This window comes from Trichomonas vaginalis, chromosome VI, assembly GCF_026262505.1.
Source record: "Trichomonas vaginalis G3 chromosome VI, whole genome shotgun sequence".
In the NCBI taxonomy this organism is placed as follows: Eukaryota; Parabasalia; order Trichomonadida; family Trichomonadidae; genus Trichomonas; species Trichomonas vaginalis.
In genome coordinates this window covers 19,162,313-19,185,526 of record NC_067208.1, presented here as the reverse complement: position 1 = coordinate 19,185,526, position 23,214 = coordinate 19,162,313, and the positions used below count along the sequence as shown (strand labels likewise).

General features: G+C 28.9%; 5 protein-coding genes across 5 annotated transcripts, besides 1 other annotated feature; 1 reads left to right on the top strand and 4 right to left on the bottom strand.

The window, feature by feature from the left end:
• Window positions 1-9,213: part of a mobile genetic element that runs on past the window's edge.
• Window positions 623-1,445, top strand: TVAGG3_0892100 (phage tail repeat-like family; the record flags this gene model as incomplete). Its single annotated transcript, XM_051250892.1, has 1 exon — window positions 623-1,445. A coding segment is annotated over one exon (823 nt), but the record flags the coding sequence as incomplete, so codon positions are not given.
• On the bottom strand, window positions 4,541-5,101 carry TVAGG3_0892090 (DNA/RNA polymerase superfamily; the record flags this gene model as incomplete). Its single annotated transcript, XM_051250891.1, has 1 exon — window positions 4,541-5,101. The coding sequence occupies one exon, from the start codon at window positions 5,099-5,101 to the stop codon at window positions 4,541-4,543; it is 561 nt and encodes a 186-aa protein (XP_051086366.1).
• Window positions 9,214-9,804: 591 nt separating the features above from the next.
• TVAGG3_0892070 (uncharacterized protein) lies at window positions 9,805-10,653 on the bottom strand (the record flags this gene model as incomplete). Its single annotated transcript, XM_001289271.2, has 1 exon — window positions 9,805-10,653. One exon carries the CDS (start codon window positions 10,651-10,653, stop codon window positions 9,805-9,807), a length of 849 nt encoding a protein of 282 aa, XP_001289272.2.
• A 6,138-nt stretch (window positions 10,654-16,791) lies between these two features.
• On the bottom strand, window positions 16,792-17,443 carry TVAGG3_0892060 (uncharacterized protein; the record flags this gene model as incomplete). The annotated part of the gene is made up of 1 exon (XM_001291531.2): window positions 16,792-17,443. A coding segment is annotated over one exon (652 nt), but the record flags the coding sequence as incomplete, so codon positions are not given.
• Window positions 17,444-20,892: 3,449 nt separating this feature from the next.
• Window positions 20,893-21,714, bottom strand: TVAGG3_0892050 (uncharacterized protein; the record flags this gene model as incomplete). Its single annotated transcript, XM_051250890.1, has 1 exon — window positions 20,893-21,714. A coding segment is annotated over one exon (822 nt), but the record flags the coding sequence as incomplete, so codon positions are not given.
• Window positions 21,715-23,214: the final 1,500 nt, after the last annotated feature.

Here is a 23,214-nt window from a genome sequence, read left to right as displayed (position 1 = left end):
TATTAAATTTCCGCTGAAAATTAAATTTTGTACTCCTCATCTTCGTTCATTGTTGGGGATATTAAATTTTGAAAAAGATGTTGGGGATGTTTTGTATTCTGACACTGGTTCCAATTTCATTTTAATCAAATGTGATAAAGTTAATACCCCAATGAGATTTTCACATCAAACATTAGACCCTAACTCTTACCCATCAATACAAAACATTTTATCCATCAACTTAAACATATTTTCTTTATCATATCCGTTTCAATTATCTGGGAATTCATTTATTCTTCATTCAAAAGATTTATCAAATATTAAATTTAGAGTAACCGACCTATTTGATTGTGATTTAGAATTCATGAATGAAATATTATGGCAATTTCAAATAGAAAAAATAGGTGATGAGATAACGGATTAAATATTTATTTTTAAATCATAATAAATGATTAAACAACAGCAACCACAACAACTTAAGGCACAGACCATTACATACGCCATATATGCATATAATTCAAAGACGGCAGAACAAACGCAAATGTTGAAATATGGAGATTTGGAGATAGTATTGAAAAATGACCATTTCGAATTCGTTTGCAAAGGTGGTGCAGTGATATCAAATATAAAAGAAATTTTATTTATGAATTCAAAAATTAAAGGAATAACGGATGATATAACATCAATTCCACCAGAAGAACAAAGATATTACGCATTAAATGCATTTCCTAAAGTTTTGAAGATTGGAAGATTTAATTTAAATGAGGAATTCATAAAAGGTTTCCTAAATGACATAATGAAGAAAGCAGATAAGGGACTTGTGGCTAGTGAATTAATGAAGAAGGCAGAGAAGGAATATGTTAATGAAAAAGATAATGAAATTATAGAAAGGGTTGAATGGTATCATGAACGGACATCGAAGATTCTTAAAACTAAAGCTGATACAGGATGGGTTTCAGAATGTTTAGACCTTAAAGCAGATAAAACTTATGTTAACAATGAGTTAGAGAAGAAGGCAGATAAGAACCATACACATACAAGTTTTACAACTGTTGCTATAGAAAGTATTGAAGGAACGGTTGAAGAAACTGGTGGGGATGTATTATATTGTAAACCTCCTAACTTTCCACAAGGTTTAACATCGGATGACGACATAACGACGATGAGAAACATTAGATGTAAAGATGTTTATGTCATGAAGGATGAACATAATATTAAATTCACTGCTCAAGATTTATATGACAAGAAAGCAGACAAAAAAGAGCTTCAAACATTAAAGACAGAAATACTTCAAACATTATATCCTATAGGCTCTATTTATACGTCAATGAACTCAACAAATCCAGCAACAGTTCTGGGTTTCGGTACGTGGGAACAAATAGTTGACAGGTTTTTGTATTGTGCAAACTCTTCAAAGGAAACAGGAGGAAGTAAAACGATTTCAGGTGAAAATTTACCTGCACATAGTCACTACATAGATTTAAGTACATCTCAAGCGGGTTGGCATAAGCATAGATATTGGGATTGGTCAGCAATGATAAAAGGTAAAGGATATGATGTTAAAGACAACGTTAAGTTTGCTATAGATTGTTACTGGAGTAACACTGAGGGAGGAGGAAACCATACACATCGCGTTTCAGGATATACACAAACAACGGGACAAAGTAAAGATTACATGCCGCCATTTATGACAGTTTACGCATGGTATAGAGTTCAATGAATGAACTAAATATATTTTATGTCTGTAATTAATTAGGTAATGAAGTAATGGATGAACTGCAGAAATAAATGGTTACGTTAATGGTTACGTTAATGTTTACGTTAATGTTTACGTTAATGTTTTGTCATGATCATTCATCGTTTCTTTGTCATGACTTCTTCATCGTAATGAATGTATATTCTTTGTCAAACATGAGCGTAAATGATTTGTCATGATTTCTTCATCGTAAATGTTTTGTCATGATTTCTTCGTAATGAGCGTAAATGATCCAAAAATAATGTTTAGGTGAAGAGGTGAGATTTCACCTGTTTTTTCACCTAAAATATATTTTTGTTCAAAGCTTCCACGAGAGAAAAGATTCCTCATTCGCTAAGGATTCCAAAAATGAAAAAATCATTGATTTCGGCTGAGAAAAACAGCAAAACCCTTCTTCCACGGGAACAAAGAAATAAAGAAGAAATAAAGAAGAAATAAAGTAAATTTTTTATTTATTCCCGTGGAAGATAGAGCACTTTTATGACACTTTTTATTCACGACAAACAAGACAAACAAAGAAAATAAGAAAATACGGCGCCGTCGCGGTTCGAACCACAGACCCTAACCCCCATAACACCACCTTAGACCACTGTGCTACGTAGCCTGTCGACATAAGATTTTATAAATTGCATATTTGACGTAAATTTATTTCCCAGTTATTCAAAAATAATTAATTATTGAATAACCTAAAAACATTAACGATAAAATAAGTGATAACAAATTTTTATTTTTATCATAAATGAATACCCCACAAGCTCAAAATTTACCACGAATCATAACAAGGGAGGAAATGATAAAAATGATGCAAGAACATGTTAAAAATAACAAACCACTAAAATTGAGAAAATGTGGTTATGCAGTAATGATGGAAAGAGAGACGTTGTCGAAGAGGAATAAAAATTAAATTTGGATTGAGTTTAAAAATTCATCTTTATTAAATTCATCTCTTCCAATCAATTTATTTATTCTATTAAATTCTTTTATTTTTGCTTCACTCAGTTTAATGATTGAACGGTAAGTTTCTAATTTTTCGATTATTTCTTTATCATTTTCAACCCCACTGCATTGCGACTTCTTTTTGTAATAGCATATTTTTGATTTAATTCTGTTTAGTTTCTTTTTATATTCATTGTCTGGACTCTTGACTGCTTTGTTGTCACTCATTTTCTTACGAAATAAAAAAATTAAATATTATTTAAATATAATGGAGTAATAAAATAAATCGGAATTTCTATTAATTTATTGTCAACTTCAACTAATGCATTGCCGTTAATATATCTAACAAATTCAGCTATTGTGTCAAATCTTCGTCTTCTTTTTGTCATTGATTTATCAGTTTTTCCATAATCGAGATGAATTAAAACTTTATTCCCTTGTTTAAAATTCATGAGCCCCGAATTAATTTGTTCACGTTTAACATCATTTAACCTTTCCATTTGCTTTCTAATATATTCCCATTCTTTTGAAATATCATTTTTCATTTCCACTGGTTTCATGTTTATAGTTCTATGCCATGTATTATTGTAATAATATACTAACTGCTGTATGATGGAGTCATGATTTCCATCCCAGTATATCTGACCGTTAACCCCTAACGCATCTCTAAGAGTTCTCATTACCACATCAACTATTTTATTATGAAACGTATATGGAGAGGATGAAAAGTAAAAATTAATTTGTGGGAAATAATGAGCCATAGCTGCCTGAAATCCTTTATCACCATCACCCCTTATATTATCTACTCTTTCATGATCTAGTAAGTATTGTATAGCTCTTCTTGTTTCCTGTTCTGTTTTCCCTTTCACCGGAATGCAATATAAATATCTGGTGTTAATGTTAATGGCAAATAAATAAGTAACGTTTCCTTTTGAATATTCCAGATGATCGATTTCGTATGAATATGGATATAGTGCAAATGAAGGGCGACTAAATTTTTCCTTTAACGGTTGAATTTTTGGGTCAATTGGTTTATTTAATATCTTGAAATCCTTTTTAAAATCTTTTTGCTTCTTTAATGTTTGAAATGGATATAATAAAGTGAATGATGAAGGATTAACTGAAGGAGGAGGTACTACTGTCGTTGGAGGTTTTGGTGTTGTAAGTGGTTTAATTTTATCTGCTTTGATTTTGGATTTCATTCCTCCTTTCATTAATTCTGGATGTATTCTATTCATTTGTTTTAAATATGCTGTATATAAAGGTTTGATATACTTTCCCGCTTCGAGTTTATGTTGAAGGATGAATTCCAAAAGTTGATCTTCATTTAAAAGTCGGGCTGAATATGGTTTAACTAATGAATCATAAATTAAAGCTTGTACATCATTTATGGTCTGAAGGACCTGGGCGTTTTGTACCATTTGTTTTGTTCCTTTGGCTTTTGCGGCTCGGGATTATATAATTTATATAATTCATCAATATCTTCTTCTGTTAATACTTTATTTTTGAAATCTTTCAACTGTTTAAGCTGTGATTTAGTTTTTCCCTTTGTATATTCATTATTTTTAATTTTGTCTTTAATTTCAGAAATTATTTTATCATGATATTTCAAAATTTCATTTTTATAATACGAATAATAATAATCCATATCATCACCCGTTATATTTTTATTATATTTTTGGAGATATGCTTTTAAATCATAATAATCAAGAAAATTTTGATTAAATACTAAATCATCAATTAAAATTTTTAAATCTGTGTTATCCATTTATATAAAAATAAAATAAATGTTTTAAGGGTGCCCACCTCTTTGAATCATAGTACAAAACCATTATTAACGGTTCCTTTTGTCTCTTCTGTGGCATTTCATTAAATAAATGGCATACAACATCCATTTTCACAACATACAGCCTTAGTGTGTGCTCCTGTTAATGCAGTCTTACCAATTGTTAAGCGAGTCATTGACCCGTTTTTAAGTTGTAAATTAATATTCTGACCATCAAATATCACTTTATCATTTATTATATCCAAATAATTTTTAGGTGTTAATTGTTTATTTTGTCGTAAACTAACACCTTTCATTTTTTGTGCAATCTTTTTAAAATCACCTCCATCAATTGAACCGTTGAATGAAGTATAACACTTAGGGCATAAAGCAACCATGTTATCACCTTGTTTCTCAATTGCTAAACCCAATAACTTCTTCTCATGTGCTTTTTCTTCAGCTTTATTCTTTAATTTAGGTTTAAATTTCTCATCAAAACAGAAGAAATCAAAAGGTGCGAATTTGTAAATGTTTTTATCATAAAATTGTTTATCGGTTACAATTGCTTGAAATGCTTGAGTGTTAGGAAGACTTGGATCGCCAGCAATAGCCCAATAAGATGAATCAGTATCACCTTCAATGAAATGAAAACGATTAACATCCATGCATTTATACATAAAATCATAAATGAAAACCAAATACCAGTATTTAGCATTATCTAAAGTGAAGAATGCCTCTTGTAAACATGTATCACATCTATAAAATCTATCTTTAAGCATCACTTGATACGTATCTTCACCTATTTCTCTTATGTTTTTAAACTTATTTGACATACATGCAACGCGTGCCTTCTGTGCATTCATTATTTTAGTCTTTGCGTAATTTTGTGTATTCATTGCATCGTAACCATATGATCCATTAAGTGAAATCTTGCAAAATAAACTTTTTCCTTTATTTCCTTCTAATTCAGCCTTTTGTCTTTCGTTCATAAATTCGTTCGCAAATTCATTAAAACAAGTATTTTTCGTAAATGTTAAAATTGATTGAATGTCATCAATGATAAAATGAAATCTGTCTATTAGATACCAAAGATAATAAGAAGAAAATGGTTGATATTGGTTGTGTGTTGATGCTAACTGAGTTAATTTTCTCTGTTTCTGGTCAACTGGTAGATTGTTTGATTTCATGTAATTATACATAAAACTGCCAATTGTTTTTTCATCTGTGATAATATCTAAGTTTCTTATTATCGGTAAAAAGTTTATGTAATCATTAATGTATTTTTCATCAATGTGACCCTTTACTTCAGCCACGAATAAAGTATTTTTCTTTCTAATTATTCCCAATGCTTTTGCTTTCTTTGTTGCTGTATCACAAATGATAACACCATTCAATCTTCCCGGCATATACATTTTATGGTTAGTATATTGAATGAAATCATGAGGATTAGATGAAAATGATGAAGGATATAATGAATTAAAGTCAACTCCAACAAAATGAGTCATAATGTTGGTGGTGTCCTCATTTGATACAGTTTTAGTTTCTGGACTATATGAAAGTTTATTAATGTGCGTGATTCCTTTAAGATTAACACGATGTTGAACATTTGATAGACCACCAGTAATTCCATTACGGAGAATGTGATAAGCTTCAACTGAATCTAAAGTCATTGGTAAATTATTTTTTAATGCATAATTTCTTAAATTGATTCTTAAACGTTGAACATCCTCATCTTTATTTGATTTTACGACATTGCAATAACAACACATTAACTGACAATTTTCTTTGGTATGTGGTTTTTCATTATCGATTCTATCTAATGTTAGTTTATTTGCATATGTAAACGCTTTACCACACATTTTGCATTTAGATGAAAGGATTAAATCGTGATAGTATTGAAAATCATCCATTGAAACATTATTTTTAGTATCTCTTTCTGCTTTTTCATCTTGTTTCTTATATGATTCAATTTTATATTTCCAATACTTTTTCGTTAATTCAAAACTTGATTCCACATTTTCTTCTTCTGGATATTTTTCATTAGGATTAAAGTCTTTATATGCTAAAGCGTAACGAATCATTGATGCATTCGATGATAAAGAAAGATTATGAAGCATGTCAATTTTATAAACAAATGTTTCTTCAATAATTTTATCAATTGGGTCAATCATAATTTCAACATCTTTATTGCAATAATGAATAAAATATTCTAATCTATTCTTAAAATTTTTAGCATCATTGAGATATATTTGATAATCACTATCTGATATAGTTTCTTGAGTTAATGCTGAATAAAATGAATCTTTCGTGAATGGTTCCTCTTTATATAATTCTTCTTCGTAATTTTCCCACGTGATGAATTGATAAGGGAAAAAGGATTTAACACGTGATTTATTGTTTCCGAAATCTCGAGTGAATTGGTCTAATGTCCCACCCGCTATATAATTTCTGATGTCAATAAATCTCAATTCATATGGAACGTTTGTTTTCTTTACAATGATTTGCTTAAATTGAGAAGATGAACCCAGCATTGATTTTATTTTCCATTTTGCAGTGTTTAAATCACGAAGAATTAAATTTAAATCAAACTTTCCCGAATTAAAACCTATGATATTCACTTTATTGAATTCCTCATCTAGAAGTTCTTTAAATGCTTCCTTTTGTTTCTCATTTAATGTTTGCGGCTTCATTAATTCTTCATATTGTTCAATATTTGATTTAGCAACTAATGAACAGGTTGAAAATAAAAACTCAATCCAATCAGAAATAAAAGAATCACTTGAAGTTAAGCAAAAATTCCTCGTATATGTTTTATCACGGTCTACGACCTCGCCGCTTTGCGGCTTTAATTTAACCGTTGATGATACCATGAATGGTTTTAAGTAAGCATTCAAAGTTGCACATTCAGAAAGTTGAAGTTCTTCTTTAGTCTCTAATGTTTCGAAGTCAAAAGTAATATAATATCTTGTTGGTTTATAATATTCCTGCAAATTATGTGCTAATAGCCATTGATATATCTTCTGTTTCGTGATATGTGTGGTGCATATGGTTGTTGTGTGTTTTGCAATTGAACGTCTTGAATTAATCTTCCATTATTTTCTTTACATTTCTCACAATGTTTTAAAAATCTTCTTTGGTTTTTCCTTTCTGGATCATCACGGATAGAATATACTTCTTCTTTGCAAAAGGGGCAAACTCTATAGCCGGTGAGTGCTTCAACGTCTGTTATTCTGTCAGCGTGAAGTTTTCCACATGGACTCTGTGTTAATAAAATATTTACTGTTTCAAATTCTGGATCTATCATTATTGATTCCACTAATGGAAAGTCTACCTTGTTAATGTCTACGTCTTCTGGTTGAGGGTCACAATAATAAAAATCAATATTTTTAACATTCTTGCTAACCTCTCACTTTCTGATGAAATGTCAAACCCTTCATATGCATCTATTGCTTCGTTTAAATAACTTCTACGAGTTTTAGGATTAACACCATCAGGAATGTTATAAAGAAGCGTTTAAATAACCTTCTACCTTCTGCTCTAATTTGATTATCATTCATTTTAGCTGTTCCATTTTTGTTCATTTATGTAAGAATAAAAATTAAAAAATAAATAAAAATAAAGTTTATTTTTTTAAAGTCCATAAAATGAATTAAGAACACATAAATTTTTATCATCTGCGACGTGACGAATACATTTTAATTTACTCAAGAATGCGTACCCTGATACATTAAATCTAATTCCTGTCTTATTTAATTTCACAACTTTGAAAAGGAATGTATGAATAGCTATAAAATGATGAGATGATGTTTTATGGGTTGCTTCCATTTTTTCTGAAATAAATGAATAAATATAATGCTTATAAGTTTTCATATCTTTTATATTCTTAATAACGAATGGTATAGACCTTTCCACTTCGTCTTCCTTCGGTGCTGTTCTTTCATATGAAACATTATTGGTATCTTCAATAATGAAACCACAATCACACAAAATTTTATAGGTTCCAATTGTTTCTTTTGATATTTTATCTAACAAATCAAAAACTTTATCAACACCTGTGCATTTATTTAAATAATAATTTGTGTAAATATCATGATCTTCTTTCTTAATCGTATTTGTTGCATATGTCACGTTTTTAAGAGCTTTTTTGAATTTCTCAGAATCAAAGAGGAGGTGAAAGTAATATACAGGGGTATTCTTCATTATCAATAAATTGTAACTTATGTTTACGAATAAATTTAGTACCTTCTTCTGAAAGTGTTTCGTTTATTTCACCATCTAATAAATTTTGTGTTGATTCTGAGACATAATTTTTATATCTTTCTTCATGAGATTTCTGTACTTCTGATTCTGAAGCTGGGATATTCATTAAACCCTCTACTTCATTTTCATTATATTTTTCAACTTCTCTTAATTCCTTAATTTTTTCATCTATTTCATCTCTTATTTTTTCCAGTCTTTCAATTTCATCATATTCATCATCTTTAATCCGTTCTTCATAATATTCAGGGAAAACATCAGGTTCTTTAGGTTTTTCTTCTTCAGATGTAGGATATAAGAAATTTATAACATCATCTTTATTCATTTTTCCATCATAATCTAAATCATTTAATAACTCGGCAAATTTTTGACAATTTCTTAAATAATATTTACTAACTTCATAACCTGCCTCCTCTAATATATCCTTTATTTCCTCGTTTGTGAATCCTAATTTTTTAACGTTGTTAGTTGTGACACTCATTTATCATTAAATAAAAAAATAAATTATTCAAAAAATGTAAGACATGAATTTTTAAATTGAAGTTTAACCCATTCAGGATTTAAACAATGTTTAATTAATCGCGGAATATCTGACATCATCTATATATATAGCTTCTTTTATAAAAGATGAAAAAATAAATTATTTTAAAATTAATGTTAATTTTTTTAATGTGTTTATAAATTATATTTTAATGCATCGTCTATATATAGATGTAACAAAAAAAGTCACTAAACCCTTTCACATATACTACTTATATTTACTTCATTCGTATTCACTTTAAATCAGAGATGAAAAAACGAGTAAAGATCGTTTACTGACTTATACTTGCTATTCTGTATTTTTTTTTTGGTGTGAGAGACAATGTCTTATATTTTTTGCAAATCTGATAAATACTATGATTTGGCATAATATGATCATATGATTAATAAATCAAAAATGAAAATAATAATAAAAAAATATGATCATTTTATTAGATATGCTTCACAAGTAAGAGAGTATCAAAAAAATGAGAGGGTATCAAGTGAGTATAAGTTCATCTTTAATAATATTAATAATAAATTTAAAATTAAAATATTTTCTTGTTTTAAGTATATCACATTCACATCATTTCTAAATTGTTAAGAAGTTTGATAAACACTTAATGTAAATCCTTATCATGCAAAAAACTCCATTGAAAAAATCGATAGTGTCCAAATCTAATATTCTTTCAATATCTTTCCACTCTCTTGTATCGATAATATCATGGAATATCATGTTAGCAACATCAATAATTGAAATTGAGCTGTCATTCAAATAAATTGAATGAACAAAGCATTCGAAAAACGATGCATTATCCGTCATCATGCAATCAATTCTTTCGTATAATGCTCCAATGAAAAATGTTTTCAATGAATCAATTCCAATGATATATACAGGTTTGATTTCTTCATTATTTGCGGAAGAAATTTGATGATCCATTGCAAAAAATTCATTTCTTTCATATAATAAATCCATGATCGCTTCGACACTATCTTGAAAATCAATATAATATTTAGATTCAATATTGCCATCTCCACAACTATTATTTCGAATAATTATCTCATTATTTAAATTTTCCTCACTATTTGTTGATAGCTCTGCATTTGCAAATGCTTTAAAAATTGAAATTGACAAATCATTCCATAACTTGTAGTAATCATTTTCAATCGCCATTATGCATCCGTATATCGTACTATCTGAAAAACTGTTAATCTGTTCAAGAAAGTTAAATGGAGTGAACATTGATCTCATTGATTGACTTAAAGCCAATGTCCAAGGAATGTGTAATTGGATATCTTCGATATTAGAGATAAATTCTATTAAGCTTTGATTACATTTTGATTCATCATTTTCTAAAAAATCTTCATCCCACATCTCAGGACTAATATGTGTCAAAATAATAGAGTTAAAGCACACCGGTAATGATGCATCAATATCCATTATTCCAGAACTGGATTTTAAAATAGAAAAAGAGGGAACTTTTGTTACTATTCCTGAACTTCCTGTGCTATGAAATTTTCCATTTTCAAATATGAATTGAAATCTTCCTATTCCTAAGTGCTCATTTTTTCTTGTGGTTCCGAATTCATCAATGTTTTCTAATTCATCATTTAAACTATAATTATCATCTATTTCTATCATTGATTTAACACTTTTATTGTATATATGCACATATTGATGAACAGCTGCAATTAGTATGGAAAGTGGTTCATGGAATTCACTTATATATTTGTAGCACAAACTGATCCCTCTTTCATAGTTAACATTCGTGTATTCTATGTTACAATTCATTGCAATTTGGTATGCTTCTGATATAATGCTATTAAACGGGATACTTTTTTTGCATTTATTTGGAATAGATTTATCATCAATAAATGATTTGTCAAAATCATCTGAGCAGTATTTATAGTTCATTCTTTGAAAAATGAAGTGAACACAAATATTCTTAACTATTCAAAACTTAATATAATATTTATAAATATTAGTATAAACTTAATGAATATTTTTAAAAAAAATCTTCACCTAATATTGAATGATATTCATTTCATTATTTTTAAATGTCTCTGACATTCAATGACCATAGATTTTCTTTAATTGCAGGAAACATAATTAAATTATTATGCAGGAAAATGAGTGGAGATGACATCGATTTGTATTTTGTAATTTCCAAATATTCCAAATTTGTTTCAGTTCCATTTACAATTGATGAATCTCTCATTGGCATTAACGTCAATGATCGCAATATGAAGATATTAGAAATGATTTTTGTCAACATCTTTAACTACATTAATGATCATCATCACGAAGTAACTTTTGACACAAATTACTGTTTGAAAATTTTAGAGACTCTTTCCAAAAATGGGGATATGCTAATGGAATCAAATGACTTAATTCTTGAAAAGCATATAGAATTCTTAAGTAGACAGTTTTTCAAAAATGAATCATTATTTGCATTCTATTTTACAAATTCAAAATCAATCAATTTTCACCCTTATCAATATGGATTTATTCAACTAAATAAAGACTCCATTATTTTATTTAATGAAGCAACAATCCCATTATATTATTGGTTGTGGTATGCAGATTCAATAAATGCTGATGAAACAAAAGTTTTGAAATATTCATGCATTATCAACAAGTATAAACATTTTCAAATCAATATAATAAAAAACCAAATAGTTACTAATCTTGAAGATGATTATGTCGATTTGATAGATGAATTTTTTAGATGGATCATATCAAAATTTGATGCCAATATTTCTTGAAATGCTAATTATAACATCATTAACACGGAGTTAAGCAATTATTTTAACAATAATAACTATTTTTCTTATCTACTTCAGATGCTATCTCAGGATTTTCCTAAAAATTGTCATGCTTTGAATCTGTTTCACATTATTATGAAAAATTTACATTCACCACAATTCTTATTTTATAGATTACTTTGCCCAAAACTAATTGTATTGATTGAAAAAGAATTGTTTCCTTGCGACTTTACTACTACTTTGGAAACATTAATAAATAACCACTCCAGAGTTGTAATAACGATCTCTAATCAACATGATTCGATTAAATATGCTGCAGATCAGCTTAGACATATAATTTTTTAGAAATAAATAAAAAGAATATTTATGACTATATTATGAGTTCATTTACAGCCGTATGACACAGCCTTAAATTCTGCAGTCTAAGGTAATTTTTAATGTTGATTCACGCCCAATGTCAGAAATTTGAACTAATTTCATATCGGTATATGTGTACTCTTAATGTAAACATCTAAATATTAAAAAAAAACTTTATAGAATCAACATGAAAAGACTAATGTTAATTTTACCATTTAGCGAGTATATTGTTAGTAACCATACCACTTTTTTTAGAAATAAATAAAAATAATATTGCTGTTTAAAAAAAATAATAAATCATTTTATTAAAATAACGTTATTATTCAAATTTTTGAAATTATAATAGAAGCATCATAATCAATAACGCCAATATTATCAAGAGTTTTTTCAATGAATTTGGAGAAATTTTCTGCAATTGAATCATCATCATTATTATCTCTGGAAAACTGAGGTAACAAATTCGAACAAAAACCGTTAATAAGTGATAAAAACGGAGACATGTTGTCAGACAAATTATCGGCATGAGCCTTAATTGATTGAAAGATTTCACATAACTTACTCATCCCAATACTAAATAACTCTAACCTTGGATCATGCATTGATTTAGTTCTCTTGATTAAAAGCTCAAAGATATTATTAAATCGAGTTTTGTATACCGCTCCTTCCACATTATTGTCATAATGTTGGAACATTGTAACATCTTCCTTGCTTAAAGATAATATTGCATTGCAGCATGATTCAAAGCATCTGAAAACATCTTCTTCTTTTTCGTAATTCATAATCACCTGATTATTTGGTCCGATTTTCATCATGAATGGATTGAACTCTTTGCACATGTAAAACATAGATGGCATGCAATTACATGGAGAAATACGAATACTGCTTGCTTCATATGCTTTGTAATATCTTGAATTTTGGCGATTTGTTATTCCTATATTTTTCAAATTAACTCCAAATCCCATTGTTACTATTAAGTCAAAAATATTCATGACATTTTTTGCATACTTCATTGATATTCTGCTATCAATGATAAATGGCAATTCTTCTTGATATGTGAATCCTTCTGGAGTTGGTCCGAATGCATCCATATTAATATTTGAAGTTAAAGACCCAACTATTAATATAAAATACAATGTTGCGACTCCTTTAAATTCGGCTATTTCGAATCCAATTTTATAACAAAAATCGGATACAGATCTATAATTTAATATATCTGGAAAGCTTAATGATAATTGCGATAATTGCTTTGTTGCAGATTCAATATCAAGAGTTTTGATGCAATCCAAAATTGATTTCCAAAGATCATTCATATTGATATCATTTATGATTGAAATAGGTGCAATCATCATCGTACTCTCTGCAATTGATTTTGTAAGCTGAATCAAAGGAAATTGTTTAATTTCTTCGAATTGGCAGCTTCATACAAGTGCCATAAACATTGATGATATAATAATTGGCCAGACATTACATGAAATATTTAATGTATCCGTCGCAATTAAATCTGGTACATTCTGAGTAATATCTCTCAAGTTCAAGCTAAACATGTTTGTTTTCCTAATTACCATCTTTGCTGGAATTGTAAGCATTTCAATTGCAGATTTTATCGATTCCAGCAAAGGAGATCCATCAATATTTTGAAGATTTTCTAATATAATTGGAGAATAATAGGAAATTGTCATATTAGAAAATGCTTTTGGAAGAAAATCAACTAAATTGAATTGATTATTATCCTTTTTAATAATTTGAGAAAAGGCATCAATTGATACTATTCTCCTTGCAATTTGAGTTGAAAGGAAGCCATTATAAACTGCAGTGTGGGAAATTATAAATTTATTTTGATTATCTGCACAAAAATTCCTATGGTCATCATAGTAAGGTTGATTAATTGGACAACCAAGAGAAAGATAAGAATTTCTGAATCCTCTTCCAATCCATTGTTCACAATCTCTGCTTGATGGTGCATTGTAAGACTGGTTTTGTGCCAACACAAAAGCAGGTCCTACATTAGATAAATCGACACCTTCACCAAGTTTTGAAGTGCAAATAGCAATCAGTGGAAAACGTTTTACATCTCTGTTAGCAATATAATTATTCATATTGCTCTGGCTTGTCGTTTCACGTGTAACAGAAATGATTCCATTTTTGATAGACAATTCGCAAACATTCCAAATATGATCGATTTCGAAGAAAGCTTTTAATAGATCAATGGTAATCGCATAAGCAACAAAATCAACTTCATCAATACTCGTTATTAACTTAATCTTTACATAATCTTCTTTTGTAATACTGCATTTATCAATAATATGATTGATTGAATAAATTTTGTTTTGGGAAGCAATTGATGCGTATTTTGAAATAGTTTTTATTGGTTTTGAAGAAATTGCTGCAATTGTATCCAAAAAATCATCATTTGGAGGTGCTCTAATTGAGTACGCATCATAATCAAATTTATTGTATTTTCCAAGAATGAGAATTATAATCCCAATTAAAATTAACATTCCAATATGAAGTTCTTTTTTCTGAACAAAGATTAATGTAATTTTGTTGCTGATAGCAGGAGCTCGTCTAGTGAGAATACATATAATGGTTGAAATAAGGAATGTCCATGAATTCATTGATGGATTTTGCTTGAGATTCTTAATTGTTTTGGCAATATTCATATCAATCAAAAGCATTGAACACAAATGCATAATTGTATTCAGAACATGATCATTTGTATTTGATGATTTCATTGCATATGATGCTCTAATAATACCATCATTAGTACACCTTTCACAAAATAAAAAGTTTGATGTAGAATGAATTTGGGTGACTGACCTAAGAGTGGAACGTGGAATCGATGATAATTTTCGTGTTCCCCAAATATTATCTGGAGAAATTTTAATTACCCTCGAAATCTTCTCAGCCATAATATTTTCAATTTTTTTGATTTTATTGATCAAAATGTTTTTTGTCAATTTTGCGTTTTCGTTGTTGGAATTGTTTGACAATTCTTCGATCTTTTTTAAAATCGATTCATATTCTCCAAAGGAAAAAATAGGACGCAATAAAGGTTCAAGCATATTTGATTGGACATCTGCCTCATAATTTTTTTCACATTGTGAAAGCATGTCTGATCCAGTTCCAGATGCAAGTATTAATTTTGTGGATGGATTCACTCTCATGATTAAAATTGCAAGCGCAATTAATGCATAAGATGTTGAAAATCTCTGATTCATTGTTTGTATTAGAGTTTTCTTTTCATCATTCATCGTTGTAACTCTAAAAATGGTATCCCATTCATCGATCACAATATATTTGATTTTCTTAATTAACTCATGTGAATTCCCTATCATTAAAGAATATGATAACGCAGAAACAACCATTTCATATGTGCCAACAATACAATCTGCAATATTCTTTCCTTGTGAGTTAAATCCATCAAATATATTGCTGATTACATTTTTCTTGAAGAGTTTCTCGTCTTCAAAAAATGATTTAATTTCATTTTCAATCTGAGAATTATCTCCTATATGGAATTTTTCCATAATCTCTTTTATAATTTGTTGGATATCATGATTTCCTATTATATTATCGTATAGCCATTTACTGTCAACGATACTTTCTTTGAATGCATTTTTCCTAAATAGGAGATTTTGATGATAATCATTTTTGGACTCTTCTTTAATACCACCGTCAAGGCGTTTTATACGTATCCATTTTTCCTTGCCATACATGATCTTACTAGCATTTGTTGCGATTTGAGCCGAAACCTGAACTAATGAAGTAGAAATAATTGTAATCCCTCTTTCTTCACCAATTTTAGAATCCAAATTTCTGAATCTTTCATGAACTGCAGGAAGAATTTCACATGCTGTTTTTCCAGAACCAGGTGGTGTTGTAAGGAAATATATTCTTGATTGATTATCAGTATCAAATTTAGAACCAAATATTGCTGAATTCGCAAATGATAATTGTGTATCATTCGGAGGTTTTTTATAGAGTATATTGGTGATAAATTTCATGGTTTCAATCGGATCATTAAAATTTATTGGAATTGATGATAATCTTGCTTTAAATGTTTCCGTTAGATATTCACAAACTTTTGAAAGCAGATCAACGGAGTATGTTGTAATTTCTTTTTGAACACCTGATGATAAACTTTTCATAATTGCATTTTCTGCCTGATCAATCTTTTTCTGGGCTCCATGCAAGATAAATAAGCCTATTTTAGAAAATTTGACTGCGTTTGTTCCATCTATATTGGATATTATTCTTGAAATGTTATCGAGATTTCTATATGCAACTATATTATCCATATTATCAAAATATAATGCAATCGCCTTGTCATTCTTTGTTGCAACTTCAAGACTATTGAAAGTAGATACAATATCGGCAATTGGGATTCCTAAGCTTGAAATAACTCCCATATTTATTAAATCATTAATGATTGGAATTTCCTGATACATCGATGATGCTATTCGCATTGGTCTGTTATCTTTAACATCACTATCATAGAAAATTGAGTATCTAATGAGTAATGAGTTGATCATTGTTGTTTCTTCATATGTTTGATATTTGTGTACATCTCCATCTGATATTATGTATTCATTTCCGAAAACAAAAGAATGAATTAATGCATAAAATAAATTTGATTCTTTGTTAATTGCAATGTATGAGTTTGCTTTTTCTACAAAGCCACTTACAATTGATACTTTACCTTTAATTGTACAGAAAGCATGTACAATATGAGCAGGTGAAACCATGACTTTATTATGAGATATCAAATCTTTTGATACCTTTGAAAGTATGCAATCAATTGCATCATGATCTCCTATTGATTCTAGAATTCTTATTGCAACATTCACTGAATTTTTTAATTGAAATGTATTTTTAGGACTAACTGAAATCGTAATGAAATCATTTGTTACTGCTGCAATTATCCCATTTCTTGCGATGGTTATTTCTTCGCTTTCAATTAGACCTTCAACTGATTTCATTATTGGATCGCCATATTCATTTGATTCTAACCATTCAGGATTTTTCTCTTCAAGAGTATCTTTTATAAATGAGTTTGATAATTCAATCTCTGATAAATGCACTCTTGGTATTATATTTTCTTCACTCATTTAGATTGTAACTTATTCTAAATATAATGAAGAAAAATGAAGTGACCAACAAGTTCTCAATACACTATATTCAATTATTAGATTGATTATCTGAAAAAAATAATAGTAGTATATGTGGAAGGGTTGTGTGACTTTTTTTGTAAACGTAAGAATTCATACAATATTGAACGATTTTGTATCATTTTTTTTTAACATATGAAGTAAAAAATGTATGATTCTTACGGTTTTTATTCTTACGTTTTTGAATAAATCAAGATTTAAAAAATTTTCAAATCGTAAGACATTTACACTCAACCCATACATAATGAAATATATTTCATCACTTATAAAAGAAGTTATATATAGATAATGTCAGCTATTCCACGATTAATTAAACATTGTTTAAATCCTGAATGGAATCAACGGAGTCATAATGAAAAACCACATAAACGGGTAAAAAAATTAGAAACTAATGATTATTTGAATTTATGAAATCAATTATTTGATTCATTCTTTCTTCAATCTCTTCTATTCTTTTTGTTAAATCATCTATTTTCATTAATGAGGTGATTCTTGATTGAGGAATAGATTTCAAACTAATCACCCCTTTTATTTTTGAAATTTTGAATCCATCAACTTTAAACATTTTATTCAATTTACATGTTGTCAATTCTTCAAATAATTTTTTATTATTGGCATAATAGTCATTAAATTCTTCAACAGATGAAAAAATTTTTATTTCAGTAATTGGTTTAACAACGTTTATTTTTTGTTGAACATTTTCACTTTCATTTATTTCTTCCTCCTCTGTTTCATTTATTTTTAAAATTGGTTTCATTTATCATTAAATAAAAATTAGAATATAAGTGATGAAATATATTTTTTAATTAATATTAAATCAGAAATGGCTGCAGGATTCTTTAAAAAATTATGGGAGGGAATTAAGAAAGCTGCGGGTTGGGTTCATAAAAAGATTATTAAACCCGTTGCAAACTTTTTGGCACCAGTAGCGAAAACGGCAGGAACTATCATAGGTGGAGTATTAGGTACTAAAGCAGGTAATCCGGCAATGGGAGCACAAGCAGGTAACGCAATTGGTGGAATAGCTGAAGGAATACTTAATAAAATAGGGGGTAGATAGTGGAAAAATAAATAAATATTATTTTTATCTTAGTATCGGTTGAAGTCTTTGATAAACTTTTTCTCCTTTATTTAATATTTCTCTTATTGGGGCGGCTTTTGGCGTTATTGATTCAGCAACGTCACTAATTGCTTCTTTATTCTTAAATATCCAATTTGCTCCCTTCTTCAATGTTTCCCAAACTTTATGCTCTCCTCTTTTTACTCTATCCCATAATTTTTTAAAGAATCCTGCAGCCATAGTTGATTATTTCATTAAAATTAAAAATTCATTTTCATCTTTTAATTTTGATTTTTTATTTATTAATAAATGACGACTAACTATTTGGTGCCAAACACTAAACCGATTAATGGAAATGTGTTTCATTCATTCGAAAAGATAAATGAAATATTCGCAAAGAATGATGGTAGAAGATATTATAGAGAACTTGAAAGTTCATGCTATGACTCTGATGCTCCATATTTTGATGATAAACAAACTCATTTAAGAATTACAAATCCGGCTCATGATGTGAATCAATTAGGTGACACATATATTAAACGCAAAGTTAAAGCAACTCTAGTTTCAAATAAAGCTTTCACATGTGATGCCGCTTTTAAATGCATGCGTTTATTCGTTGGTTACAAATCATCAAATCAAAGCTTTAAACAATTAGAAGTAGAAACTGAAAGAGGTGATGCCGGTTATCTTCAGATGGATTGCGCCCGTGAATCTTTCGCATTTGCAACATATAAACCAAAATCAGAAAGGAAAGTTAAAAAGTTTGTTCATTCGTTATATAATAATGTTCAAAAATATGATAACTCAGTATGTGGTAAATATATTGACCCTTCAGAAGTTTTCAAGAAAGCAAATGAAGAAGTTGATGTCACTTTTGATATGATTATTCCGGTAAATGATTTGTTAGCATTTCAGGCGTTCGATGATTATCCTAAATCATTTGGTGAAATCATTCTTAAATATTATGTTTTCAGGGATACTTTAGTATTTTGTCAGGTTGACCCGTTAAGAGTTGCTGATTTACAAAATTACGTTTATGAAAAGATAACTGATGAAAATTATGAAAAGATTATGAATCATGTTTATAAATATGATCGCAAATTCCAACAAATCGGACTTCCTACCAAATTAATTACAAGCTTAGCCGCTACATCTGCTGACGCAACAGTTGATGACGTTATTATTTCATGCACAAAGATGGAAGTTTTAGAGGATAAATGCATTACACCAGGATACGGTTTAATTGAAGAATCAGTTAAAGCAATACCACGTTTATTCAGTAAGGAAGATCCATTCATGATTCCAGCTCAACATATTGACGTTCGTTCACTAAATGGAGGTTGCATCACTCCTGAAGGTATTAGCTCAGATTTCTCATACGCTCTTCATAATGTTACAGATGTTGTGTTAGCATTTCCGAAGAATGCAATGCAAAGAACGGTTTTAGAAAATCCAATGCTTCGAGGTCTTCAGGTCACTATAGATTCCAGAAACTTCCCCGATCAAGCGATGACCACAGTGGGCGACATATTCTTTACACGTATGCTTCAAGCTTCTGATTTAGATGGAGTGAATGAATGCACAGAAGAATACGAGGACTCATTAACTAGACCACTGAATGCAGATGATGGCACATCATTAGCTAGAACATGGAAAGACCAAACTTCATTCTTATGCACTATTCCAGTTCAACGTGATGGAGCGGGTATATTCTTTGATGGATTAGAAACTTTCAACTCACAAGTTACAGTACAAGTGAAAGCTTATCCAATCATTCAGGGTGAAAATGACACTTACTGTTCAAAGGTGACAAATCCTCCTCAGGTTTGGTTTACTAGGACTACGTATTGGACATGGACACCGGACGAAGGTTTGAAATATCATCCAACAGGTACACCACCACAGTATAGAAGTTCATATGATGAAATATTGATGAATAGAAATGTTTAAAATTATAAATTTATTTTTGATTAAATGGATTTAAATTCATCCACTCCTTATGAAGAATTAGCAGGAGTATATAATACATACGTAGATGATATGATTAATGAAGCATTGAATGATAATAGAAATGCTCTATCTAAGGAAAAATTAATGAAAATTCCATATTCTGAATGTTACTTAAATTCAATCACTGCAGCAATTGGTAAACAAAATAAAGGTAAAACATTAACGAATAAGGAGTGGATGTTTTATGGGTTGCTTCCATTTTTTCTGAAATAAATGAATAAATATAATGTTTATAAGTTTTCATATCTTTTATGTTCTTAATAACGAATGGTATAGACCTTTCCACTTCGTCTTCCTTCGGTGCTGTTCTTTCATATGAAACATTATTGGTATCTTCAATAATGAAACCACAATCGCATAAAATTTTATAGGTTCCAATTGTTTCTTTTGATATTTTATCTAACAAATCAAAAACTTTATCAACACCTGTACATTTATTTAAATAATAATTTGTGTAAATATCATGGTCTTCTTTCTTAATCGTATTTGTTGCATATGTTACATTTTTCAGTGCTTTTTTGAATTTTTCAGAATCAAGAGGAGGTGAAAGTAATATACATGGATAATCTTCATCGTCAATAAACTGAAGCTTATGTTTATGAATAAATTTTGTGCCTTCTTCTGAAAGTGTTTCGTCAATATCACCATCTAATAAATTTTTAGTAGATTCCAAAAAGTAATTTTTATATCTTTCTTCATGAGATTTCTGAACTGCTGATTCTGAAGCTGGGATATTCATTAAACCCTCTACTTCATTCTCAGCATTTCTCAATTCACTAATTCTTTCATCTATTTCATTTCTTAATTGTTCCAATTTCTCAATCTCATCGTTATAATATTCATCTTGTTTAATTTTTTCTTCAAAATATTCAGGAGGTGTTTCAAGGCTCTCTGAGCCCAGGTCCTCTGGACCATAAAGAGGAATATTCTCCTGTTTTTCAACTTTTTTGGGATATAAATATCTCATTATAGCCTTTTTAGTAATTGGTCCGTTATATTTAAATTCATTCAACAATCTGGAAAACTCTTTCACATTCTGCATATATGTTGGATAAGAACCGTCTCCAAAATTTTCTAAAATATTTTCTAATTCTGAATTAGTGAACTTTAAAGATTTCAATGAATTAGTTGTTATACTCATTTATTATAAAATAAAAAATAAAAAAAATAAATTTAACTTAGTTTTAATTTTACGTAAGAATTCAATTTTTTAAATCTTGATTTATTCAAAAACGTAAGAATAAAAACCGTAAGAATCATACATTTTTTACTTCATATGTTAAAAAAAATGATACAAAATCGTTCAATATTGTATGAATTCTTACGTTTACAAAAAAAGTCACACAACCCTTCCACATATACTACTAATAATTGAAAATAATTTTATTCATCAAAATTAGCTGAACAGTCGTAAACGACTTTCATAATTATTTTAACATCATTGAATGTTTAATTGTATATTATCAAATTCAATTATTCAATAATGGATTTTTTTGAGAAATTGATGTATATCGAAATACTCATTACTTCGTGTTTTTAGGTCTCAATTTCAATGAAAATGATTTGAACTGATTAGTATATTTTATATCTCAAATTTTTGTTTTTATAGGAAATATCAGACAACTATCAAATCAGTTTTTTAAACAAAGGTATTATAAAAAATAGATAATAAAGTTATCATTTTTTATGTTTTATAATGCATCATAAAGGTTCAAAAATTCAGTATCATTTAAGCAAATGAATATCAATGAATATATCCCTTTTCGAAAACTTTCATTTCGATGATTATTATTGATTATTTGAGTTATAAAGCTTGTTATTTCTAAATGATAATCATCGTAATGCAGTTTATCTGCAAAAATGGGGATACCAAATTCATCTGTTTCAACATTTAGAAGTTGCATTTTTTCTACGCATTCTTTTTCATTATAAATTCCTAACTCTTCAAGTAGATTAATTAGATCGCTAAACTTAGCAAATCTTAGAGAAGAATGGAGTGAAGGTGATATCAGCTCTAGGTACATCGAAAATATGCCTAATGCGGATTTGCAGATTGAAAACGCAGTTGAAACCGCAGAATGATAGTCATTTTTATCATTTATAGCATCTGTGAATAATTGTTGGATATTTTTATAACTATCTGGATCAAGAGCATTCTCTTTGACCTCTCTTATTGCAAAGTCAAATAATTCCCTGAAAATAGATTTGTTCTCCCTAAAACACATGTAAAAAATGAAGTCATATTTCTGCATTCAAATTTGTGAGTGTATTTATTCTATAGCTACTTAACTTCTTTCTGAGTTTAGGTTCTTCAATATAAGGGTTTCGTTTTGCGAAAAAAACGTACAATACGCAATTTCGCTAAAAAAACATTTAGCTAGCAATTTCGACCTTTGACTCCACTCAAGACGTTACTTTTTTAATTTTGCGGTATCATATTTTTGGAAAATCTTTATGAATATTATATAAAAAGTCTCTTTAATATCTATATTTCATATTTTTATCGATTTTTAAAGTTTTTGCGAAAAGTATTCAATTATTTTTGCTATTTGGTCGGGTAAATGTCAGATTTGCGACATTTTCTGATATGATATTCAGATTCTACGTTGATAATAATGCTTATAGAACCCTCTTGCTATTG